This window comes from Botryllus schlosseri, chromosome 9 (genome assembly GCF_051294905.1).
Source record: "Botryllus schlosseri isolate E-star chromosome 9, Bs_hap1, whole genome shotgun sequence".
NCBI lineage: Eukaryota > Metazoa > Chordata > Ascidiacea > Stolidobranchia > Styelidae > Botryllus > Botryllus schlosseri.
Genome location: NC_137244.1, coordinates 19801571 through 19829076, shown reverse-complemented (window position 1 = coordinate 19829076; position 27506 = coordinate 19801571). Strand labels below are relative to the sequence as shown.

Sequence of the window (27506 nt, the reverse complement as noted above, 5' to 3'; positions counted from 1 at the left end):
AATCTTGAGGATGGACTGTATTTATTTAGTAGTAATTGCTTGTATTTCGACTTGAATGTGGACATGCTCGTCGACTGTCGGATGGCCGGCGGGATACTGTTCCACACATCAGGTCCGGCATATTTGATGGAGCGATGATCTTTCCGGTCGATCATATGATATTTGGACGACGTGGACGCGCGTGTGTTGTACTTGTGCGCTTTTGATTCAGAGGTAAAGAAGTCATTGAAATATTCGGGGCAACGACCGCAGTGAAACTGATACATAAACTTGGCGATTTCTAGTTTCCGCATATCTTCTATGTTTGTACCACCGTTATCAAATAAGTCATTTTATAACCTTCAATTGATTTCTTTTCGATTGGATAGGCCTATATCTCAAAAATGCGCACCACATACTTGATTACTGAGCAGTGAGAACTAGGCCTTGTCCTTGCGACGTGTTTCACACCGCTATTCGTTGACCTTTTATTAGCAGTGAACATGACCGGATCGGAAGATAGCTAGACTTAAGAATGAAGCTAAATCGCAAATACACAGTTCTTCTTTCAAAATATATTTTCACGAATTAAAAAGGAACTACACTAGAACGCAATCAACGGGATTTCATATGAAGCGAATTGCCATTTCTGAAAAGATTCAGTAAGCTATCCATATCAAGTTCTTCGTCCTCGCCCAGAATGATATCAAATCGGTAGCTTGATTGATTTGTGGTACAAGGGCCTTTCACACAGTGCTTTATTTCAGCGGCGTATCCATTGCAATCAGTTGCCACACCGGTGTTACATTTCCTCGTTCTTTTTTGGCTTCCCATTCCACACGTAACAGCGCACTGCGACCAAGATGACCAAGGAGACCATCGTGCCACTGAAAAGATTCAAATGTATTATGCTCTTATAAATAATATGTTTGCTATGTGCTTACTTTTCGGATTGAAAAATATTCTATCCCGAATAGGATTTGAACAAAGTTTCCCGGAGCATTTATCGGCGCCTGGACATTTCTTGCAGGCCCGACCACTTTTGTAAGGCTTCCTGAATAAGCGAGTTAATACGTGATTTAGTCATCCATTTAACTAACTATATTAACATGTATTTAGTTGATGTAATCAGTTCCTTTGCACGAGGATGCTGTATGCAATATGCAGGTGAATTGTGAAAAATGAATTTTAAGAAGGAAATGAGCTTCATACTATTCAAAAATACTAGGAGCAGGAGTATATTTTGATAACGGGCGAAATTCATAATTTCATATAGGCATTCTTACTCTCCGCGATAATTTCCCCCTGGTCCGTAATTACAACCGAAGAGAATAGCATCCTTCCATTTGCGTCCACGGACGTCGATACTTCCACATCTCGTCACGCCGCATCCGACTTTAAATGATTCCGCCCACACGACCTGATAACATTGATGAGATAAAAATTTAATACTGATTTCCCACATCCAAGAATGAACTGACGCAGTTGGTGTAACCCTTATCCGGAGCATACTGCACAAATTGTAAACACAATAGATCTCCAATTTCTCACATTCCAATTACAAATTCAAACTGCTAGAACAGCGCATTGAAAAAAGAAGACTCGGACATAGAAGACGGCCACAGTTCCATTGATGATATTTCTGGAGTCCTTTGCACTATCTTTTAACTTTAATTGTCTTTGGCGGTAGGCATAGTGCTAGCGAACCGATGCAGAAATATGCAGAATATCATGGCTACAGCAAAAATACGCAAGAATTGTGTAAATGTTACCTGCGTGTAATGACCACAAATTTTTCCCCTTCGGCAGGTTACTGTATTGTAGTTATATACACTTTTCTCCTCATCCCACGCCCTTACTGCATGGTCCAGAAGACTTGCATCGAAAGGCAATCCCATCGAAATGAATAAATTCTCCCCCACATAGGAAAACCGAGTATGCTCTGGATTCTTCAAGATTCAACATTATTATAACGCATCCCAAATGCCGAATACAATGTTTTCATACCGGGTTGTGCTCGTAAATACATTTCCTAGTGTAGGCCTGAGCTGTGGCTGCTAGATTGTTGTCCCATGTCATTTTGAGCATATTTGTGGCTGAGGGCTTTGTAATCGATCTAGCGCGGTTATGGGCCCTTAATATTGTGCCTTTCATTTTCCCTGAAATTAAAAAAAAGGATTACATGATATTTATGCTAGTGAGATGTGCGTGCGAGTTATCTATTACGACGCATCAGATTAGCTATTCCGCCAATCGCCATACAAACACAATATTTGTTATCGATATACGATAACATAATCGCCGTGAAATCGTGCATGATTGTATGACATATGATATACCCAAAAGGAGCCAGTTCCATGTGTCACGTGTAACGTGTGATTTATGATATACTCTGACTTGTATATGGTGACCGTTAATCTCTAAACCTTCTAAAATGGCGTAGCTCAATTAACATAGTCGGGTGCACACCAACTTACTTCCGTGGCATTACGTGTATACTGTATATATAGGTCATATATTGCATATCAATGACACCCGGTATGCCTGAATTTCCAACTTAATCGTTTTATTTTTAGTATGCGATCATTTGAAAACAAACGAACATTTGCAACAGCTTCCTTATGTAATTGAAACAATGAATTTGTAGCAAACATATGTTATGTGCATTTTATTTCAAACCTAGAGCGGAAAGTCGTTACTGATGTCCGTTTGGAAATGTGAGAGAAAACAGCATCAAAATCACCCCAAGAGTCCTACTACAGTCTACTGACAAAATTCATTGACCCTTAATGTTGTAAAATAATGCTGTAAGCATGTCCATTGTCCACCTTCAATACAAAATACAAGCATATTCCACGGAATGAATACTAGTTTGCGATTGACAATGATAGACCACGATACGACATATTGATTTCGCTTTCCGACACATACTACTTTACACTGGCTATATTTGTGTTTCTGCATCGTCTTTATCGATGATATGTCGATCGTCTTTGAAATTTAACAGTTTATAACAGTGATATTAGCGATATTTCATCAATTTTCATTTCTATATACTGTGGCCAAGAAAACCAATCGCGACTCTATTCGCATGGTTTGATCATATAGGCGCTGCTGTAAATTCTAGCATTCTTAATCCACAAGAAGAATATTTTAGCATATAACTTTCCATGTGAAATCAAGGAAGTGTCGACTGTTTCTAATTGCTTAAACATCGCCTCTTTGATGCTAATTACGAATAATTATAATTAGCGCGACTACAATGGAAACAATCAAAGACGACATTGGGCAAATTTTCGGGCGATTATTCTTCCAGAGACTTTGTAAAGCGGAAGTACCGGTAGTGCATTCGTACTTTAGTTTATGAGTAGCCTATACCAGTGGTTCTCAACCGCCGGTCCGCGACGACTTTTTTGCCGGTCCTCGAGGTATATTAGGATTTTATACTATAATTTCAAGATGCAAGATGTTGAAAGCTTGTCCATTGGTAAAATGAATAAAACGTTTAATTTTAAACTGATGCAGGACTTCGTGAGGTAGGATTAGGCGCGGAAACATGTTCCATTTGACTTAGAGTTCGAGCTGTCTCCGGTGTCGACATACGAGCGACTCGTCAAGTAGGAGCTGACTCGCTAAACCGCTAAACCGCGCAATTCGTACGATCATTTGTTTTCGATTCAATAATTTTGTGGATTGCCAGGTTTTGCGGTTACCAGGTGTTTTCGTGCGGTGCATTGTTCTCGTAGTAGGCTACGTCTGGTAGCAGTGGGAAATGAGCAAGATAGCTCGAAAAGGTGCTTGTTCCTACTCCAAAACGCTTCATCTTTGGATATTGTCTAAGAGAAGAATATTATTTGAAATAGCGCGGTCGGTTAATCCACGGCCTTGGGCTCGAAATCAGTTTATGTTTATCTCGGCAAGTCAATTTTACCTCGCCTCAGCAGTCAGCACTCAGCAGACACTACCGTAAAATCACGTGAATACCACCATAAATATATTTAATTACGAACGAAACTCTCAAAATATCACCATCTAGTACAGGGGTGGCCACCCTGCGACAGAACAACGAAATGTGTTCGGCCGTAAATCAATTAGTATGTATTGGCGGCCGTCGATATGAAAATTGAATTTACGAATTGACTCCGGAATTTTTGTTATATTTTAATTAATCATGAAATTTTCTTCGCGCTAGGCACGATACAATTCGACTTCATTTTGCGATTTTAATATAGTCGTAACGCCCTTCGCAATCTGAGCCCCACAGTACAGTTGTGAACAGCAGAGGAAAATGATGCACCCAATATAGAAATACCAACTTGGAATCGTGCGCTCCTCACGATAGAAATTTTTTTCTAGTACGTTTGGGAGATTTCAATATCTTTCCACTATACCGACAATCCTGATGGTAGGTCATGAAATAACAACTCGCAACAAAGAGACTATAATAACAACTGGCCCATGCGAAGATGCATCATCATATTAGGCTATCTTGCCCTAACTTTTTGAAACCACTCCTTTCATCAACTCTACCGATGAATCTAATCGCATTGGCTGAGAAAAGACGAATATTTGATAGTGATATGTGAAACTACGAAATTCATTCGCGAACCGGAAAATTTTTCGCCCGTAGCGCGACCATAACCGATCCCAGTAATTATTCATAATATGACCACTATCTAGCCATTTCGGTGTGTATAGCAATACGATATGAAAAAGTCAATTAGTCCTGGGTTCACCTGAAATAAACATGTACAGTTTAACATGGTTATTTCGCGTCCAGTTAGTTCATTACGACTATATGCCCTCGAATTCGGCCGTAGGCAATATAAGCAATCGAATTGCGGCCTTGAATAGCAAAACGGCCACCCCATCTCTAGTACCACATACTTGCAGTGCAGAATAACGCATGCATACATTTCATTTTGGGTTGATTTCAATTTTTTAAAGTCCACCAGTCCGCCAAATATCTTATGAAATTTGACCGGTCCGTGGGGTGAAAAAGGTTGAGAACCACTGATACCGTAACTAAGACTGTATAACTGCATGATTGAGTTTAAACCACTCACTCGTCAGTATAATCTTCTCTAGGACCCTTCCTCTCTTTACTTTGGCAGCCTTTTTAATGGAGTACTCCGGAGCGTCAATGTCCCAGCTGTAGAAAATATAATTATTACGAAATTTCTCAGAGATAGCTGCTTACTGGGCCCCAATTTAAAGACTATTAGCTGAAGATGAAGATACAAAATATAAAATCAACTCACTGAAATCCTGCACTCAGTTGAGTCTCCGATTCGTTTCCGTGAGATAGCTGAGTTACATTTTCGGCGACATCGATTGCGGGATGCGCATTGCTATCTTCGCTTGCAAATGCCCGACTACCACACGCGGCCAGCACGGGCACAAATAAAGCAAATGCTTTGAAAATATTCATTTTTAGAAGAGAAGTTTTTGAATCGTTTACTCTGAAAAGAATAAGATTATAATGGGTATATTCTGTCATCGGAACATCCGCGACTATAGATTGGAGATTTTACATGTCTCCTCTTTGTCACGGCGACGCAATGCATAGTTCTGTGGCCTACAATGAAAAGCAAGTTTGTCGAAAGAGTTGCTACTACCGCGCGGGATCATACCTATAGATACTGATGAAGAACATAACTTGAATTTAACAAAATAATTACTCGGCTTCGCTCTGCTCCAGCGGACCAAAAGAGTGCTGCCTCGAGTCGCAGACAGGTCGTTTTATAATCGTACAACCGATGCCATTCTCTCTCAGCGAGAGAAAATCCTTGAATAATCGTGATTACTTTTCGCAATGCGTCATATTCGCGATTGTATACGAAACGAAATGAAATGAAAGTTTTGGTTTATTTCTCTCCTTCCTATTTCGTGTTAGATCTAGAAAAATCAAGGGAGTGTAAATACACACAAATGGCGTATGTCATATAATTCACGATCATTGATAATGAAATTTAGCCATAAGTGTATTGTCATATATGCAAATTTCTATTCATCGTTATTGTACTGTCAATTTCTGAACAAAATGCGACGATTCATTGTAATTTAGGAAGAAATGTGTAATATTCTATTCCTGGAACTCTCTGTTGGCAAGGAAACGTGCTCGCCTAAATAACGGTATTCGCACTGTATTTATTGTATATCAAATGTAGAAATGTAATTATTTGAAGAGCTTCAGAACTTCAACATACAATTGAATAGTATATTCATATTGAAATGAACCGGAATATGTTCGGGTGACACTCGTTAGGGGTAATCGTCAACAACTGGTAGAGATGTTTTTTCCAATCCTCTACTAGTTGCTGACGATTGCCCCTGACGAGTGTCATCCGAAAATATTCGGGCTCATTCCAATAAGAACATACTATTCAAAAGCAATTATAGTTCCAGAGCAACCAGCAAACCTCGAAGGTAGTATGCATATTACATATGAGTAGGTGAATTCACAATTTGAAATAAACCTCAGCTCAAATCGTGCTCATTGGAGAAAAGGATGAGTTCAACTCCTTTCGAGCGAATGTTGGGTATTTAATGAATATTTCGAGCATTTCTCACTACTGAGTCATTAGGGCGATTAGGTTCAACGACTCTGGAAGTCGACGGCTCAGTGTCGCAGCTGTTGTTGATTGTTAGCGATCTGTATTGTATTCTGCGGGCACAGATGCAACATGGATTGCCTAATATATCCCTCAATTACATCGGCATAATCTATTTGAACTCAACAGTTGATGAAATTTGCGACGGAATGACAAAATTACTCCGTACACTCTCAGCGAAATGAGTGTGCATTTCCACACGTGTACCACCCCTGATATACGGGTGTGAATATACACCCATGCCACACGAACCAGAACCTGTCTCAGACTTACACCGCGATATAAATCTAGTTCAGCATTTTAATCCAAATTATGCACGGGCGTTGGAACGTAGGAAGATATGCATGCTGTAGACACGTATAGAATTCTGCACCGCAAATACCGCGATTGGGCTAGGAGGAAAGCTCGAAGGGCCTCGAAATTGCATAGCTAAATAAACATAATAAAGTAGACTATTTGGGGGAAGAGTTATTCAAGTTCCAATTTTGATTCGCGCTATAGTTTCGCTGGATTTCTAGATTTAATTGTAGATACCACTCCCACAACAAAAATAATAATTGAACAGCTTCTTGAAGGTACATAACTTCAATATACTATTGAATAGTATATTTATATTGAAATGAACCCGAATATTTTCGGCTGACAATCGTCAGGGGTAATCGTCAGCAACCAGTAGCGAATTCAACAGAACATCGTATTTCAACAATCGTATCGCAAAATATGACGTCACCAGCATGAAATTTCGAATACGAGAGCGTTCAACGCACTATTTTTCGATGGTACACGAACACTTTTTGTTGACACAGCCTTGGCTGGTGTATTTTGATAAAAGTCGACACCAAGGCACACAAATGAATGTGTGAACGGCCCCTCCCAACGACACGAAATCTGTCGTCTGTCGAGTTCTTGTACCATCTAAAATAGCACATTGAACGAGGCAACTCTAAACGGCGGAATGAGCGGACTGCGGAACTAGTGGAACTTATAATACTCAACGGCGGACCGAGCGGAACTGCGGGCCTAGCGGACCACAACAAAATAGCTTAAAACTAAACGGCGGACGGCGGAACATCGGAACATCGGAACATGCAATACTAAACGGCGGACCGAGCGAACCTGCGGACCGGTGGACTCGGACCGGTGGACCATCACAAAATTGGCAATGTAAACGGCGGACCGCGGATCAGGCGCATCTCGCAATTTTCTCCAGTGTTTTTTTTCTGGACTTTGTTCAAGCGTATACTTTGTTAAAAAAATTGTCAAGTATAATGTCATTCTCCAACGTCTAGTTACGAGGTACGACACAATTTTACTTTATTCCATGTAGTTTTGTACTATATGTTTTGTATATTACTATGTAATGAACTTTTACTTGCCATGGCATTGTAATCTGTTGACACCAGGATACAATATCAGTTCTGTCAACAATTTCATCATTTCAAAGGACCACAACAGTGCGATACAATGAAAAGATATGACGGTGTCGAGTCGACTTGGAGTAGTTGTAATCAGTTTACACCAGGGCCGTAACAGCACTTCGTCAGCCCCCCCCAAAAACTTTGGTCTTGGGCTCCCCATAGGGTTATAGACCGAACTTCTGGGGGGATTCGCCCCCCAGACCTCCCTCCGGCGATACACTGTTTTCCGCTATTCATTATATTCATTGGGAGTTTGCTTAGTGAATCAGCTTTTGTCGCCTAAGCGCGTAAAGCGCGGAAAATTTCTAGAATTCATGATTTCATCGGTCAGTATGATCAGGAATTGCATATATTGTTATCAATTTTTATCTTCTCTCTGCTCACGTAATCAGATTTGCCGGTAGAGCTGAGTGAGGTGTGTTTGAAAAGGTAGGACCACTCAATAATATTTAAACATCTTCGGGCGTATACCCGTTGGCAGGAACGAAACAGCACCTCGTCAGGTCCCCAAAAACGTGGGTCTTGGGCTCCCATAGGGTGATAAAACGACCCCCCCATCACGTTGTTCGCGTTTGTCACGAAATTATCTGTACTGTATTGTGAGCCAGCGCGAAGCGCGAAAATTTTCGATGATTTATGATAAAATCGGTCAATCAGATCGGCGATTGCATAAATATTATGCTATCAATTTATTGTCCTCTCTACTCACGTAATTAGATTTACCGGTAGAGCTGAGTGAAGTGTCTTGAAAACGGGAGGGCCCGTAAATAATGATTAAACATCTTCGGGCGGGCGGACCCGTTGATATGACTTCGTTACATGATGTTATTTCGTGACTTCCAGTCTGCTATATCAAAAAATATAGAATCGCCCAAACGTAGGCTTCTAAACTAAGAGACGCACACGATTTCAAATTGGTATTTCTTCACTGGCATAAAATTTTTCCCAGCGGGATGGTATTTGTCTTGTGAGGTTCAGATTGCAAAGACAGGAACATTCGGCGCCAGTCATTTAGGCGCCTATGGACAATTAAACCTATATGTATTTTGTATAACCTATATAACGAAGTCTTCGGTCTGCATAAGGGCATAGACCTTTTCGGCCAAGCTTTTCTCGCTGCCGATCGTTCTGACACACTTCTTGGAGTCGCATGTTAAATGGCCTAAAACTTGATTGTATGTCTTGGTGGGTCGTGGCGCGGTAATGGCCCAATACCCAATAATATAGATAAATGGCTACCTGAATTTGCGCGCAGCGCGAAAAAATTTTGAAAAAATTGCATAAATTCTGAAAAAATACTCTATGATTTATGCTAATTCACGAAATAGTTTTGGGCCCCCTTCGAGCTCGCCCCCCCAATTGGGGGATTTGGGGTGCGGCAGTTACGGTGCTGGTTTACACTAGAATACACAGATCAAAGGTACTTCGTCTGATGTGCCCGTGTGAAAATTGAGTCATTTTGAACTAAGACTGTGAGAACCATAGAAGGAGTTAATGAGCGTCGTAGGACTATTAGCTAGGACTGCTAGGTGACATCCGTAATCTGACATACATTCAAGCCCTCATATCACCCGCAGATGAAATTTGAACTGTGCTACGACCATGGCGTTTAGGCATATCTGGTAACATCTAAATATGTATTCGGGTCAAGGCAACACCGTACACATATAGCGACATAATTGCATTTATCTGGCGTGATGACATATTCAGTGGATTATGCAAGCGCTACCAGTACCATCAACGTTGTGCTCAAGTTAGATAACGGCTCAATGGTTCTATCATATTATATCATATCATATCATATCGTATCATATTATGTTTGCGAAAAACATGATATCAATTAGGCTTTTGACGATAGCTCCATCAATAATTTGCTTAATAAAAGTTCTTGCAGCAATTTCTTTTCGTCAAAACTTCTTTCATCGGTTTCTTTTTAATAAAATTTCCTCCATCAATCAGTGTTGCATCGTAACGGGAATATCAACAATTGAGATGCAGTGTATGCTGGCTAGCTCTAAATGTCTGAGGCTAATTAAATTCTTCTTCTTCTTGGTTTGCTATCACACTGTTCAGTCAATCCACGATCTGCATTTGTGTAATCACACTGCCGTCTGATCCGTCGTACTCATTGATTGACTCCTTCAGGAATTTGTATGGCAAGTTACTATTACTTTTCCCCGAGCAAAAAAACTACTTTCTACTTGACAATAGTAAACAGTTCGTATTTTATCTTTAGAATAATCGGTTAAAGTAGAAATAGTCCAAAAATGTAACCACTAAAGTGAGCAGATGAAAACCTACTGGCGTGTTCCAAACTATGGGTGTACTCTAATGCTAGATGGACTAAGAGCGCCATCACCGAGGTGATGGAAACATCAACCGAAAAGAGAGCATCAGAGATTGCTAGTTACTTTTTATTAAAATTTATTACTGATACTATTCAAGTAGAAACATAAATAGAAATTTCTGCTCAAACAGAGATAGTCAATGAAAATCGTATATGTGGTGTGTTAGTACTGCGTAGTCACCCGGACATCATGTCTGCGGTATGTTGTGAGTGTGTTCGTACTGCGTTGCAACCGGGACATCATGTTTGGGGTGTGTTTGGGGTGTGTTGGTACCTTGGTACTGTGTTGCAACCAGGACGTCATGTCCGGGGTATGTATGGGGTGTGTTGGTACTGTGTTGCAACCCGGACGTCATGTCCGGGGTATGTTAGGGGTGTGTTGGTACCGTGTTGCAACCTAAAAATCATGTCTGTAGTATGTTTGGGGTGTGTTGGTACTGTGTTGCAACCCGAACACCATGTTTGGGGTATGTTTGGAGTGTGTGGTACTGTGTTACAACCAAGACATCATGTCTGGGGTATGTTTGGACGGTGTTGGTACTGCGTTGCAGCACTTGAAGACACCCCATAGTTACCCTAGACAAGATGTCCTGATACTCGGTATGCTCCTTATTGCCAAAATGAAAGGCACCCTTTGAGAAATTAGAAGTATTGCGACATTTGCGAGTTGCGCCTGATCCGCGGTCCGCCGTTTACATTGTGGTCTATGTAATAGTCCGCTGGATTCGCTGCTCTGCTTGGTCCGCCATTTACGACCACTCACGAAGTTTCAGCCAACATGCGACCCGGCGAAGTGTTCTGCGAACAAGACCGGTGGCGATATGAAGTTGGCCCAAAATGAACTTCGCCGAAACCTTGATATTCATATGGCGGGCGCCAACATGTCCGGCGCCTAATAAGCCTGTCCTTGGAATCTGAGTCTCACGGTACAAATGCGACGGAGAGGAGAAAATGATGCACCCCGTGAATAAATGACAATGACAAAAGATTCCGACTCGTTTGTGATTCGCGTGATATACACTATATGTGTTTTTTGCGAATCGTATGTCTAGATAGTACCGATGGAATCACCCGTAGAAGCAAGACAGCTCTGGGTATTTATCACCCTATGGGTTTGGCAAAGCGCTGTGACGTTACTATTCTGTGGATCTGTGACATAGGCCGACATAGAATCACTAAACTCCTCAACAGACCCGCGGGCAATATCGAATAACAACCTGAGTCATCCCTCACACCAACGCATTTGACTTGTATTAACGTCGCTAAGCTATTAATAAACTTTTAACCATGAAGCTTGTATGAAGTGATTGTTTATACCTATAGTCTGAGTCTACTGTGCGTGTCGTTAGAATTGGCGAACATATAGCCTTGGAGGGTTGGAGGTATTGGGTCTCCCTGTCCTTTTGCGTAACGTCGGCTCAGGCAACTAAACTAATATGTTAGTTGTTAAAAGTATGTGATTATTTATACAACAAATGCCTGTGAATTATGCATTCATTATTGGCGAAATACTCATACCTCCCCCATTCTCTTTCTATATTCTAATTGAAACGTTGAAGGTTCCTTTTCAGCTTACAACCAATGATCTATTAGGTTGATTTTTATATCAGGGCCGCTCAGTGCAGCTTCAGGTCCAGATTGCAACTTAACATTTCGGAATGTGCTGAAAATTTTCGCTATTCGAGTGCGTCGTTGAAGACGATCGCTTTCGATCGCGTTAAACCCCACAATCCAGGATTTGACTCGAAGTTGATATTGCCGTTGTTAGATGTTTAGATGCTATAGTGAAATCATCATCGTAAGCATATAGGATGAACTAATAATTATAATTACTTTTATTATTTGCAGTGTAAGTTTAGAAAATTCAGACACGGAATCGTTCGTTCGATCGGTTCTTACAACCACACCAAGAACCTCTAAAGACCAATTGCTACTCTGAATTTTAAGTAACACACCCAGAGATAGAACAACTGCGTCGTTTTTCGTCTATCAAATACTATATTTACGTCGTCGACATCCATATTTCATACTGTATCTGAACACGGTCCCAGAACGTATACTTTTTTCTTTCCCAAATTAGCCCTATGCCGGACGAGAAAATTCGTTAAAGCAAAATATTATGATTTTGTACACGTACAGTCATGATGGCTAGTATATTATATGTTAAAATAGTCTAATTATTATTAACAGTCGTAAACGAAAAGGATATTTCAGTAGACCATTGTCAGTGTAAATATAATAATAATGGCGAAGAAGTTAAATTACGCGAGGATTAGCTTACGACGCGAATGCATGATATAGATCGACGGTATGTATCCGGTGAAATCCGCCTACGCGTATACTATATATGGAATGCCGACAGTAGCGCTCAAGTTTTCGTTACCGCATGCTCAAAATCGATGACAATAGCGGTTTTAGCATTCACAAAAATAACCGTGATGGGACGCGGTCCGAGGTCTGCAATTTCTTCAAAGTACAATGTAAATACGACTTGCTGATACCAATCAATGACATTCCTATCGGATTCAAATATTTTACCACTTGTAAATCAACATGTGATGTGCTGGTAGCGCTTTAATTGGGTATTTGTGTAACAGCAAACAATTTGCCACCGGGGAATTACACAATGCAACAGACGCGACAATATCACCGCATTTGTTTATTTGTAGAATTAGGAACTTAGCTACCAATCTTGAAAGCGCAACACAATTTCACTGTGCACATGTAATAACATGGATCGTTGCCATTCGTTTGGTTTTGCGACCTTATCAGAAAGGAACAAAAAGGGATGGCACGCACCTTTTAGTTTTTTAACGTGGAGTAGACAAGAATCGGACATAATTATGATGTAAAATTGGTAACTGTCAATACCACAAATTTGACATGTAGTCTATATACAATTATACCATACGTAAGCGGTCGGCAACCTTTCGTATGCAGCGTGCCAAAATGTCAAAAAAATGTCAAAATATTACCAATTGGCGTGTCAAACATTTTTAATTTTGACAAATTTAGCGTTTCAAGCATGGAATCCCACCAACCCCTTATCTGCAGTTAGCAGCGGGCAGCGGCATCGGTTACGACAGTGATTCTTAAAGTATTGTTCGCGAAGGGTATAAATGTTGGTAGCTACCGCACTATACCTATCGCTTAATGTAGGCCTACGTAATATTTGCATCACGATCCCAAATTAGCATTTCGACACGGAGCTCGTTATCTTCCTCATTTGATACGTGCGGCTCAAGCTGCGGGCGCTGGACAATTCGGCGCCGGTCATTTCGGCGCCTGGAAAAAGGACATATCCATGGCGAACGCATTTATTTTATTTCAAGGTTTTTCCGCCGCCAATTATTTTGTCGGCGTACGGAGTCACATGGTCGCAGCTCGCATGTAGCCCAAAACGCTAGGCTGCGTCTCCTAGCGTGAAAATGCCCAGCGCCGAAATGCCGTTCTTATAATATTCGCGCTCCCACGCATTGCGCAGTGCACACTCTTAGACTACTGCATCCAACCCGTTTCATGTAATATTATGTTGCCGTTTTTCATAATTGCTAATACGGTTGGACTCATTTAGGTACATTTTGCATATTTTTCAAATTTTTTATTTCCGTGGGTTTCCCAAATTAGAATCAACAAATTAGGTCGCGGTAAATCGCGAAAAAATATCGCCGGATTAATAAGGTCCGCCCATTGTATGTTGATTTAAGAAATAATTTTGGTCGCGTACGAGATTTTTTTCACTTCTGTTTCACTTTTTGCGGCAAACATGGCTATAATATGGCGTGTGCGTCAAATCATTTGGCGCGCCATGAAAAATGATCTCACGTGCCACAAATGGCACGCGTGCGGGGGGTTGTCGACCCCTGCTATACGTGCAGTCGTGCATGCGGAAATTCGCAACCGACGCGTGATGACTAAGGCGATTTTTTTACAAGTCAAAATACGTCAAAAATTTGTCAACATTGTAGCGTTAGGTCAAAAATTGTCAAAATTTTGTACAAAGTCAAAAAATTTTTGACCCCTGCATTTCGTTCGTATCGTATCTTTTGCACTGTCGGTGAACTTATCATTTGATATTTTACAGCTTTGTAGCCTACTTCATGGGCCTACCGTTGTAGACGGCCCATTGTCTGCTCATTGTGAATCATAAACGGTCAAATAAAACAAATGGGTTGACATGATGTTATGCTCAAATGAAGCGAGACTTCGTAGACATTGGTTCTTACTTCTTAGATCAAGAAGCGCAAGATGAAAAATTGTGATGTAGACAACGTTGTCAGAATGAAGCAACACGGAGTGTCACCAGCAGTGTACGCACAATTTCAGTGTTGCCTGCCAACAACGGCTGCTGTTGACCGTTAGTAGTATTATACACGGGGTTTATACGCCGACCAATAGTCATTGAGTATTTGATCACGTGACATCTGTTAGCCAATCAGAATGCAGAACGATGTGGGTGTGGTTCCAATACGAGAGAGGTTTTGGTTGTGTGAGAGATGACATAGTTCCAGTCCAGTAACGCTGAGATATTTATTACGTCATTGCGTAAGTTGATTACTTTCAATTGCGTATTGCAGCATGTTCATGATTACGTCACATGCGTAGTTGATTACTTTTAGATATTACGAGAGCGACTTTGCTTAGTTCCAGTAACGCGGAGATATGATTACGTCAATATTGCGTTGATCGCCTTTGTTATTGCAGTTTAAGCAAGTGCAAGGCAATATATAACGTGTAATATTTATTACATGATTATTCGCTGTACGCTGTAGATTGAATATGTCAAAGATTACTGCTAATGATATATACGTCATAATGGATCGAATTGACCTGATGAACTGGTATCGGTTTGCACGCGAAAAACTTGAGCTATCTGACAATGAAATTGCCGAATGTCAATACATGGATTGCTATAACTTAACCGAGCAACGATATCAAATGATACAGTTATGGATTCGTAAAAATGGTCGTTACGCCACAATGAACAAACTTGAAGAATTAGTTCACAGTTGTCAGATACTTTCAAATAGCAATTCAAATGCTCTGTTGAAAGACATAACGTACTAAGAGGGAAATTGCGTGGACTAGAGAATAATGACGATGCTCTCAGAAGACTTCAATATCGGTTTATTCGTAATCATATGCTCATGTATGCGAAACTGTTATTGCTTTTACATCGCAAATCAAAAAAGGGATTCTGATATCAAAAAAGTGTGTCAAGATCTCAAAGAAGCTCTACGCCTTGTTCTGAACGATTAGTAAATGTACTTGTTCGTTATTAATAAACTGCATATGTGTATTTGATTGTGTAAAATGTGTTATAAAAGTCACTCAACGGAAGTGAATAGACAAGTCTGAACCTGTCTTAATTGCAGCATATTCGAGATAGATTGTGCAATAACCTCTAAATACCGATTATCTTGTATAGTTGATGAATTAGTTTGTACAAAAAAAGTTCACTGTGATAATCTACACGATTTCAATGATTATTAAAAATAATTTTAATATTAAATCTAACAAAGTAATAATACAAAAAATTGGCTAATATTGTGAATATCTTTTCATTGTGAAATTAGCAATTATCTCGTGTTGTTGATGAAAATGATCATCTTACGTTGTATTAGGATTTATTTTAAAAAACTGTAGTGTAAAGGTCTTTAGTACTTTGGAAAAAGTAGTTTCTATCTACTTTACTAAATTTGATGTAAAGTGTTCGACGATTTAAAAAATCGGTATTTATTTTACAAAATTCCCAGTATAAAAGTTTTTACAAAATCGACTTGAGTAAGTACTGTCACTAGGCAAACCCTAACAGAGTGTACTCTGATAAATGCAGTAGTAGTAATCGATTATCGCGAAATAAATAGATAACATACAGTATGTGCGTTGCTACGATGTCTCATAAATACTTTGATTTAATATATACAAGTAGGTTATTTATACGTTAAGTCAAGAATAGAAAAATAACGCTGTCTCCATAGAAAGATATGTAAATATACTAGAACGGTTACATCTGGACGCCTGCAACTAAGAACGTAAGCTGATCATTTTCATCAACAACATGTGATAATTGCTAATTTCACAATGATAAGATATTCACAATATAAGCCAATTTCTATATTATTACCGAATATCTTATCATTGTGAGGTTTATTCAACTCTCATTAATTCAGGATTCTAGAACTACTGAAGTCTCATGGAATTATAAAATACCGTGCTTTGCAAACAATGTAAAAATAATAGAAGCGAAGTTAGCTTGGTTCCCTGGGGACATCTATGCCTTTGTCAGGAATGTTCATCCATCGATTAGGTAATTGAATACGCGCGCTTATCAATGCCTCTTGAAAAGCTAGTGGACGGGAAGTGAATACCCTAGACAAGTCCGAACCTGTATGTGTATATATTGCAGCATATTAAAGATAGCTTGTGCAATAGCCCTAAATAAAACAAAATGCGGAGAGCTGATATCGCAATAGGTGCGCGGAATTCGACAATAACAAAACGCAATTGTTCGAACTTAGTGGATCCCATACCGCATTGTTAGCTCTAAATACTTAACCGTTGAAAAATCTATTCCCCAATGAGTTAGACAGCAATGCGTTAGTCGTAGCGATTCAATCGTGTGCTCTATAATAACAAAAACACAAATGACTTAGTCGATATCACTTCTAGCTCTAAATACCAGTCGCATAGCTGAGGCTAAATGCCGTAAATAACTACTGAGTGGGCCGAGTGGTGATTTACTCGCTCGGAAATCGTCACTTCTTGCACTTTACTAAAAATTTGCTGCTACTAAAATGTTAAAATGTACTTTTTTCAATGGCCTTGAGGGCCAGCGTCAGTTTCATCTATATCCTATCATGCATTTTCACACAGCAGAATGACTTATCGCATCGTAAAATAGCAAAAATACATCGAGAATCTGCAGACTTTCACTGCGAAATATTTGAGTTTTACGAATTATCCTTCAAAGTGAGCTTACATATTGGATATCATCCAAACCCTCTCGATATCGAAATAATTGAATATTTGGAGTACTCAAGTATAGGTTTCGCCTGCTTGGGCTATACTTAATCAAGCGATTATCTGTTTAGACTAGAGTTTTCAGTTATCAGACAAATAATACCTTCAATACTTACTTTTTTTAGTCACTCGGAAATCAACACATCATGTACTTTGGAAGAAATTTACTGGTAATAGAATGTTGAAATGTACTTTTCCATTGGATATTATTTAAAACCTAATGAAATTTCGCGTCGAGCGAGGAATCCTTTAAAATAAGATAGAAGTAGTCATTTCGGAGTAAGTAAAACGTTAGTACTCCAGGTATATTTCTGCAGACATATTCAATCTATAGCGTATGATAAAGGAATAATCATGTAATAAATAAGACACGTTATATATATTGCCTTGCACTTGCTTCAACTACAATAACAAAGGTGATCAACTTACGCAATAATGACGTAATCTTATCTCATCGTTACTGGAAACTAAGCTAAGCCGTTCTCGTAATAACTAAAGTAATCAAGTACGCAATCATAATGACGTAATCATTACTGCACATGCTTCAACTGCAATGCGCATAATGACGTAAACATTTCTCAGCGTTATTGGACTGGAACTATGCAATCTCTCACACAACCAAAACCTCTCTCGTACCATTTATCATTTGTATAAATATCACTGTGATATCAGCCCAGGGTTATGTGGCTTTGTAATAATTGGTTGCTTAGCAAAATCAATATTATGCTCAAATTATATCGAATATTGGACTTATTTCCAACTCGCAGTACTACTCATTAGGGTCTTATTCTAATACCTGCATAATTGTTTCATGTCGAGTATAAGGCTATTTAAATCATCACTAAAACGCCGCTTGCGTGCTTGTCGGTATCTGAGATTAAGCACGCTTGTGCCTATCACAGAATCGCAGAGTTTTCGGTGAACTTTAGCCTCAGTTGGACTATAGATTACTAACCTACGGATAGATACGCAAGTCCCGTCGTTACGCTCCGACAAGCAGTTACACTTGTTGCTGAGCAATCCAAAAGAAGCATAATTGTTGGAGTTATAGCTTGCGTCCCGAGGGCTGAAATGTAATGAAACTGGTCTTAATCGAGAGCTACTGCCTCACTGATTCCGAAAATACAAATTCAAATCGTGCCGAGGATATGGAACCACCTCAAAACATCCCTCAAAATCTGAAAATCGGCATAGTTCCAATAATGGCACCACCGCAACAGGATGAACATAACAATGGTCAATTTCGTCAAGCGATTGTTCAGAACAATGCCGATTTTCAGACTTTGAGGGATGGCTTGACATGGTTCCATTTCCCTGACAAGATTTCAATTTGTATTCTCAGAATCAGTGCGACAGTAGCTCTCGATTAAGACCAGTTTCAATAAATTTCACCTCTCAGGTCGCAAGTTGTAATACCACCAATTATGGTGCTTTTAGATTGCTGAGCAATAAGTGTAACTGCTTGTCGGAGCGTAACGACGGGACTTGCGTATCTATCCGTAGGTTAGTAATCTATAGTTTTACCACCCCTGCTCTAAACCATAACCATAACAACTTGAGTAAGTACTGTCACTAGGCAAACCCTAGCAGAGTTATGCTCAAATTATATCAAATATTGCATGGAATATGGCAAATGAACACACCAAGTATTATCAAGTGAAGGAAAACGAACGCCTAATTCCCTCTAGATACATATTTATTCGGAAAATATCCCATTACAGGGTGAGTACAGTTGATTTCTCAAGGTCTTCCTATCTTCCCCACTTAAGCGCGGTAAGACTAGTTTGACTTCGCGGCATTCAGGATTATATCTCACGAAGCTCTGAATGGAATTCACGTATTCCACATCGACTATCGTTCTGTTGCTATCACTGAGGTCGATTGCCTTTAGCTGTTCATTGAATATTAGGCGATTTAGATCAATTTAAAAAAATACAGAAACGAACTGCATCGCTACATCGGGATCTACTATTGAGCAGAAAGATCTTACTGTAGCGCATCGCTTTCCCGTCTCTTCGCTCAGATTCCTGATTTGCATGGAAAGCATCTTGCAATTACTCAGATTAAATTCTTCCACACGGGAATTGCACAGGACTTTAGTTAGTGTTTTGTAGCAGGATGAAATGCCAGGATTTCTACTTAAATCCAGCGAGTGCAGCTAAAACATGGTGTAATGTTCAAATATTTTACGAGACTACAAATGACTCGACACCTGTAATAGATTAGTCATAATATTATTTATCAACAGTTGAGCAATTTTCGCGATGTCTGCTCCTAATAGCAAAACTGATGCAACACCGAAGACAATAATGAAGCTCGAAAGGTTATTGAAGAAACCATCTAAACTAGATTTAAAATGAATGGACGATTGAAAAAACCTCTTGCTTAGAAGCAGTGATAGTATTTATTTTCAGACGTGATCAGAAACACTTTATTGATGATAAAAGTTCTATCGATCGATGAAATGTCATGCTTGAATATGACTAAAACTCACATAAGCATTAGACTGTGATTGATTATTTCAGTTACAAAACATAACGGATCTAGTTCAAATGATCACCTCATGAATTCCGAGACCTTTATTTAATGAGATTAGTGAGTCTTCGTCCAATTCGCAAGCTGAAAGTCGAACGTTTTTCGTGTTATGCTTTCTTACAAAGCATCCAACTTCTTTCAAACCTGTCGGTTCCATATCCGTATTATAACTCAGATCAAGGTTTTCGACCTACAATTACAGTAATTTATTTCAAAATGACACAGAAAACTATAGAAACGAGTGAGTACCTCGATAGAAGCAAAACTTTCAAAAGCGCGCATTTCCTCTGGTGTAAGGTCACACCCCTTCATGATAAGAGTAACCGCTTTGTCTTTACAAAGTAAGGCAGGCAGCGCGGTCATACACTCTTCATCCAGCTGATTGTAGCTGATGTCAAGATATTGGAGCTGAACAAATATAGGAAACTGTCAATTTACGATCAGCATTGATCAGATATAAAACATTTCAAACTGATAACAGAAAAAAATGTTGATTAGCCACTCACGTCATAATATACGCGAAATGTGCTAAGAGTAAACTAGAATTTCCTCTATCCATCCATCTCTGTACAATCGCTCATACAGAATGTGATCATTAACGACTATACCCAGCAATAATTGCACATACCTTACTGTTTTTGAGCTGTAGAGAAACGAAATCTTTTGACTGCAAGTGCGAGTTCACAAGTGACAAATAGGTTAGATCGTTCGAAATAATAGTCGCGAGTTGCGTAAAGTTAATGTTTTCCCCGTAGCTGAGATTGAGGTTTCGTAATTTCACCTATGGGAACGAGGTATTAGGAAATCTCACTTCGAGAGGTTCTATACTAGATTAGCGCCTAGCTTTTCCCATCAGCAATACCTGATGCCGCCTGATAAGTTGATCCAAAATGATTAGAAAATCTTCGGATCCATCACTTTCTTCCAGATTGAGCTCCGTCGAACCACACTCCTTCATCAACTCGCATATTACTGGGAGGAGGTTTTCAATGTCGTCGTGTGCTGTAACGCTGAGTTTTCTTATTTCGACCTGAACGAGCGCAAAACTTCACGCATAAAATGCTAAATGAGCTATGAACAGTTTAACACTGATCAACTTTAGCTATAGCCTATCTAATAAGGCTATTGAGACTGATTCCTATACAAGCTGCAATTGAGCATTGTTCGCTACGTTACCTTCAATTCTCGCCTTAACACATTAGTAATAGGGAACAACGCGATTACGATAAAAGTTTTTTTAAAGTCGTATCTGAATACTTATATTGAACGTGAATTTGTAATGATCAGTGACTACGAGTGAATGTGTGAAGGCGTTTACCACAAATTCAAATCCACGAATTTTATCCAGTAGAATCTTTACGAGGTTTTCATTGAGATCGCATTGGCGAAATTCTAACTCATACACGCGACATTGCTGAATAAGACCATTCGCGATATTATGTATATCCAATTCAGTCGTAGTTTGGTGATAGAGCCCATAAGGAATATTCACGTCATCATGATCCGTAAGTACTAATTGATGGTACATCCTCTTTTCAGCTTAAGGATGTAAACTATAAAATGTTGTATGCCGCCCTGATGAGTTTAATTATAATATACTTATAATGTTACAGTGATTTTTCAATAACGAAACTCTTTTACAGCATGAGCAGGATAATTTCATAATAAACAGAAAATACCTGCTGTCGATGATTTGTACTAATTTGCGGCGTGTTCAATTAACTCATGCGGCTCTAAAATATAGTCATGTAGCAGTGTTTTTTTAATAACGAAACTCTTTTACAGCATAAACCAAATAATTTCATAATGAACACAAGCTAATTGAATGAATTTACTCAAATGTAGTATGCCGCGCTGATAAGATTAATTATAATATACTGATCGTGCTACAGTGATTTTTTTAATAACGAAACTCTTTTACAGCACAAGCTAAGTAATTTCATGATAAGCATAAAATACCCAGTGTCGTTAATTTGTACTTATTTGTGGGCGATATTATTTCTATCCAATTAAATCGTAGTTTGATGGTTGAGCCCATAAGAAATTTTCACTTCATCATGATTGATAAGTACTAATTGATGGTACATCCTCTTTTCAGCTTGAAGATGTGAACTATAAAATGTTTTATGCCGCGCTGATGAGATTAAGTATAACATACTTATCATGTTACTGTGATTTTTCAATAACGAAACTCATTTACAGCATAAGCAGAGTAATTTCATAATAAACATAAAATACCTGCTGTCGATGATTTGTACTAATTTGCGGCGCGTTCAATTAACTCATGCGGCTCAAAAATATAGTAAGCATGGCGATTGGTATTCGTTGAGTTGAATAAACATTAAAAACAATATATTTCCGCGCCCTCCTAAACCTAATTCCTCCTAACCCTACAACCCAAGGGCGCGGAAATATATTGTTTTTAATGTTTATTCAACTCAACGAATACCAATCGCCATGCTTACTATATTTTTGAGCCGCATGAGTTAATTGAACGCGCCGCAAATTAGTACAAATCATCGACAGCAGGTATTTTATGTTTATTATGAAATTACTCTGCTTATGCTGTAAATGAGTTTCGTTATTGAAAAATCACAGTAACATGATAAGTATGTTATACTTAATCTCATCAGCGCGGCATAAAACATTTTATAGTTCACATCTTCAAGCTGAAAAGAGGATGTACCATCAATTAGTACTTATCAATCATGATGAAGTGAAAATTTCTTATGGGCTCAACCATCAAACTACGATTTAATTGGATAGAAATAATATCGCCCACAAATAAGTACAAATTAACGACACTGGGTATTTTATGCTTATCATGAAATTACTTAGCTTGTGCTGTAAAAGAGTTTCGTTATTAAAAAAATCACTGTAGCACGATCAGTATATTATAATTAATCTTATCAGCGCGGCATACTACATTTGAGTAAATTCATTCAATTAGCTTGTGTTCATTATGAAATTATTTGGTTTATGCTGTAAAAGAGTTTCGTTATTAAAAAAACACTGCTACATGACTATATTTTAGAGCCGCATGAGTTAATTGAACACGCCGCAAATTAGTACAAATCATCGACAGCAGGTATTTTCTGTTTATTATGAAATTATCCTGCTCATGCTGTAAAAGAGTTTCGTTATTGAAAAATCACTGTAACATTATAAGTATATTATAATTAAACTCATCAGGGCGGCATACAACATTTTATAGTTTACATCCTTAAGCTGAAAAGAGGATGTACCATCAATTAGTACTTACGGATCATGATGACGTGAATATTCCTTATGGGCTCTATCACCAAACTACGACTGAATTGGATATACATAATATCGCGAATGGTCTTATTCAGCAATGTCGCGTGTATGAGTTAGAATTTCGCCAATGCGATCTCAATGAAAACCTCGTAAAGATTCTACTGGATAAAATTCGTGGATTTGAATTTGTGGTAAACGCCTTCACACATTCACTCGTAGTCACTGATCATTACAAATTCACGTTCAATATAAGTATTCAGATACGACTTTAAAAAAACTTTTATCGTAATCGCGTTGTTCCCTATTACTAATGTGTTAAGGCGAGAATTGAAGGTAACGTAGCGAACAATGCTCAATTGCAGCTTGTATAGGAATCAGTCTCAATAGCCTTATTAGATAGGCTATAGCTAAAGTTGATCAGTGTTAAACTGTTCATAGCTCATTTAGCATTTTATGCGTGAAGTTTTGCGCTCGTTCAGGTCGAAATAAGAAAACTCAGCGTTACAGCACACGACGACATTGAAAACCTCCTCCCAGTAATATGCGAGTTGATGAAGGAGTGTGGTTCGACGGAGCTCAATCTGGAAGAAAGTGATGGATCCGAAGATTTTCTAATCATTTTGGATCAACTTATCAGGCGGCATCAGGTATTGCTGATGGGAAAAGCTAGGCGCTAATCTAGTATAGAACCTCTCGAAGTGAGATTTCCTAATACCTCGTTCCCATAGGTGAAATTACGAAACCTCAATCTCAGCTACGGGGAAAACATTAACTTTACGCAACTCGCGACTATTATTTCGAACGATCTAACCTATTTGTCACTTGTGAACTCGCACTTGCAGTCAAAAGATTTCGTTTCTCTACAGCTCAAAAACAGTAAGGTATGTGCAATTATTGCTGGGTATAGTCGTTAATGATCACATTCTGTATGAGCGATTGTACAGAGATGGATGGATAGAGGAAATTCTAGTTTACTCTTAGCACATTTCGCGTATATTATGACGTGAGTGGCTAATCAACATTTTTTTCTGTTATCAGTTTGAAATGTTTTATATCTGATCAATGCTGATCGTAAATTGACAGTTTCCTATATTTGTTCAGCTCCAATATCTTGACATCAGCTACAATCAGCTGGATGAAGAGTGTATGACCGCGCTGCCTGCCTTACTTTGTAAAGACAAAGCGGTTACTCTTATCATGAAGGGGTGTGACCTTACACCAGAGGAAATGCGCGCTTTTGAAAGTTTTGCTTCTATCGAGGTACTCACTCGTTTCTATAGTTTTCTGTGTCATTTTGAAATAAATTACTGTAATTGTAGGTCGAAAACCTTGATCTGAGTTATAATACGGATATGGAACCGACAGGTTTGAAAGAAGTTGGATGCTTTGTAAGAAAGCATAACACGAAAAACGTTCGACTTTCAGCTTGCGAATTGGACGAAGACTCACTAATCTCATTAAATAAAGGTCTCGGAATTCATGAGGTGATCATTTGAACTAGATCCGTTATGTTTTGTAACTGAAATAATCAATCACAGTCTAATGCTTATGTGAGTTTTAGTCATATTCAAGCATGACATTTCATCGATCGATAGAACTTTTATCATCAATAAAGTGTTTCTGATCACGTCTGAAAATAAATACTATCACTGCTTCTAAGCAAGAGGTTTTTTCAATCGTCCATTCATTTTAAATCTAGTTTAGATGGTTTCTTCAATAACCTTTCGAGCTTCATTATTGTCTTCGGTGTTGCATCAGTTTTGCTATTAGGAGCAGACATCGCGAAAATTGCTCAACTGTTGATAAATAATATTATGACTAATCTATTACAGGTGTCGAGTCATTTGTAGTCTCGTAAAATATTTGAACATTACACCATGTTTTAGCTGCACTCGCTGGATTTAAGTAGAAATCCTGGCATTTCATCCTGCTACAAAACACTAACTAAAGTCCTGTGCAATTCCCGTGTGGAAGAATTTAATCTGAGTAATTGCAAGATGCTTTCCATGCAAATCAGGAATCTGAGCGAAGAGACGGGAAAGCGATGCGCTACAGTAAGATCTTTCTGCTCAATAGTAGATCCCGATGTAGCGATGCAGTTCGTTTCTGTATTTTTTTAAATTGATCTAAATCGCCTAATATTCAATGAACAGCTAAAGGCAATCGACCTCAGTGATAGCAACAGAACGATAGTCGATGTGGAATACGTGAATTCCATTCAGAGCTTCGTGAGATATAATCCTGAATGCCGCGAAGTCAAACTAGTCTTACCGCGCTTAAGTGGGGAAGATAGGAAGACCTTGAGAAATCAACTGTACTCACCCTGTAATGGGATATTTTCCGAATAAATATGTATCTAGAGGGAATTAGGCGTTCGTTTTCCTTCACTTGATAATACTTGGTGTGTTCATTTGCCATATTCCATGCAATATTTGATATAATTTGAGCATAACTCTGCTAGGGTTTGCCTAGTGACAGTACTTACTCAAGTTGTTATGGTTATGGTTTAGAGCAGGGGTGGTAAAACTATAGATTACTAACCTACGGATAGATACGCAAGTCCCGTCGTTACGCTCCGACAAGCAGTTACACTTATTGCTCAGCAATCTAAAAGCACCATAATTGGTGGTATTACAACTTGCGACCTGAGAGGTGAAATCTATTGAAACTGGTCTTAATCGAGAGCTACTGTCGCACTGATTCTGAGAATACAAATTGAAATCTTGTCAGGGAAATGGAACCATGTCAAGCCATCCCTCAAAGTCTGAAAATCGGCATTGTTCTGAACAATCGCTTGACGAAATTGACCATTGTTATGTTCATCCTGTTGCGGTGGTGCCATTATTGGAACTATGCCGATTTTCAGATTTTGAGGGATGTTTTGAGGTGGTTCCATATCCTCGGCACGATTTGAATTTGTATTTTCGGAATCAGTGAGGCAGTAGCTCTCGATTAAGACCAGTTTCATTACATTTCAGCCCTCGGGACGCAAGCTATAACTCCAACAATTATGCTTCTTTTGGATTGCTCAGCAACAAGTGTAACTGCTTGTCGGAGCGTAACGACGGGACTTGCGTATCTATCCGTAGGTTAGTAATCTATAGTCCAACTGAGGCTAAAGTTCACCGAAAACTCTGCGATTCTGTGATAGGCACAAGCGTGCATAATCTCAGATACCGACAAGCACGCAAGCGGCGTTTTAGTGATGATTTAAATAGCCTTATACTCGACATGAAACAATTATGCAGGTATTAGAATAAGACCCTAATGAGTAGTACTGCGAGTTGGAAATAAGTCCAATATTCGATATAATTTGAGCATAATATTGATTTTGCTAAGCAACCAATTATTACAAAGCCACATAACCCTTGGGCTGATATCACAGTGATATTTATACAAATGATAAATGGTACGAGAGAGGTTTTGGTTGTGTGAGAGATTGCATAGTTCCAGTCCAATAACGCTGAGAAATGTTTACGTCATTATGCGCATTGCAGTTGAAGCATGTGCAGTAATGATTACGTCATTATGATTGCGTACTTGATTACTTTAGTTATTACGAGAACGGCTTAGCTTAGTTTCCAGTAACGATGAGATAAGATTACGTCATTATTGCGTAAGTTGATCACCTTTGTTATTGTAGTTGAAGCAAGTGCAAGGCAATATATATAACGTGTCTTATTTATTACATGATTATTCCTTTATCATACGCTATAGATTGAATATGTCTGCAGAAATATACCTGGAGTACTAACGTTTTACTTACTCCGAAATGACTACTTCTATCTTATTTTAAAGGATTCCTCGCTCGACGCGAAATTTCATTAGGTTTTAAATAATATCCAATGGAAAAGTACATTTCAACATTCTATTACCAGTAAATTTCTTCCAAAGTACATGATGTGTTGATTTCCGAGTGACTAAAAAAAGTAAGTATTGAAGGTATTATTTGTCTGATAACTGAAAACTCTAGTCTAAACAGATAATCGCTTGATTAAGTATAGCCCAAGCAGGCGAAACCTATACTTGAGTACTCCAAATATTCAATTATTTCGATATCGAGAGGGTTTGGATGATATCCAATATGTAAGCTCACTTTGAAGGATAATTCGTAAAACTCAAATATTTCGCAGTGAAAGTCTGCAGATTCTCGATGTATTTTTGCTATTTTACGATGCGATAAGTCATTCTGCTGTGTGAAAATGCATGATAGGATATAGATGAAACTGACGCTGGCCCTCAAGGCCATTGAAAAAAGTACATTTTAACATTTTAGTAGCAGCAAATTTTTAGTAAAGTGCAAGAAGTGACGATTTCCGAGCGAGTAAATCA

At 38.8% G+C, this 27506-nt stretch overlaps 3 protein-coding genes across 11 annotated transcripts; 1 reads left to right on the top strand and 2 right to left on the bottom strand.

The window, feature by feature from the left end:
- Positions 1-539: 539 nt before the first annotated feature.
- On the bottom strand, positions 540-5481 carry LOC145446826 (peptidase inhibitor 15-like). The gene is made up of 7 exons (XM_080325202.1): positions 5241-5481; positions 5046-5131; positions 1987-2138; positions 1752-1928; positions 1266-1399; positions 924-1033; positions 540-866 (listed from the first exon to the last, which is right to left on the bottom strand). The coding sequence occupies exons 1-7, from the start codon at positions 5477-5479 to the stop codon at positions 595-597; spliced, it is 1170 nt and encodes a 389-aa protein (XP_080181328.1). The 5' UTR covers positions 5480-5481; the 3' UTR covers positions 540-594.
- Positions 5482-19059: 13578 nt separating this feature from the next.
- On the bottom strand, positions 19060-21908 carry LOC145446378 (uncharacterized). Of its 5 annotated transcripts, XM_080324656.1 has the most exons (7): positions 20779-21908; positions 20545-20697; positions 20166-20324; positions 20061-20106; positions 19942-20000; positions 19372-19539; positions 19060-19272 (listed from the first exon to the last, which is right to left on the bottom strand). In XM_080324656.1, the coding sequence occupies exons 1-7, from the start codon at positions 20872-20874 to the stop codon at positions 19078-19080; spliced, it is 876 nt and encodes a 291-aa protein (XP_080180782.1). In that variant the 5' UTR covers positions 20875-21908; the 3' UTR covers positions 19060-19077. The 5 variants fall into 5 exon arrangements, with proteins under 5 accessions (XP_080180782.1, XP_080180785.1, XP_080180781.1 ...); XM_080324659.1 differs by lacking the exon at positions 19372-19539 and having other exon boundaries at positions 20779-21907; XM_080324655.1 differs by having other exon boundaries at positions 19942-20106; positions 20779-21144.
- Positions 21909-23447: 1539 nt separating this feature from the next.
- LOC145446379 (uncharacterized) lies at positions 23448-25540 on the top strand. 5 transcript variants are annotated; one of them, XM_080324661.1, is made up of 7 exons: positions 23448-23821; positions 23903-24055; positions 24276-24434; positions 24494-24539; positions 24600-24658; positions 25061-25228; positions 25328-25540. In XM_080324661.1, the coding sequence occupies exons 1-7, from the start codon at positions 23726-23728 to the stop codon at positions 25520-25522; spliced, it is 876 nt and encodes a 291-aa protein (XP_080180787.1). In that variant the 5' UTR covers positions 23448-23725; the 3' UTR covers positions 25523-25540. The 5 variants fall into 5 exon arrangements, with proteins under 5 accessions (XP_080180787.1, XP_080180791.1, XP_080180788.1 ...); XM_080324665.1 differs by lacking the exon at positions 25061-25228 and having other exon boundaries at positions 23450-23821; XM_080324660.1 differs by having other exon boundaries at positions 23460-23821; positions 24494-24658.
- Positions 25541-27506: the final 1966 nt, after the last annotated feature.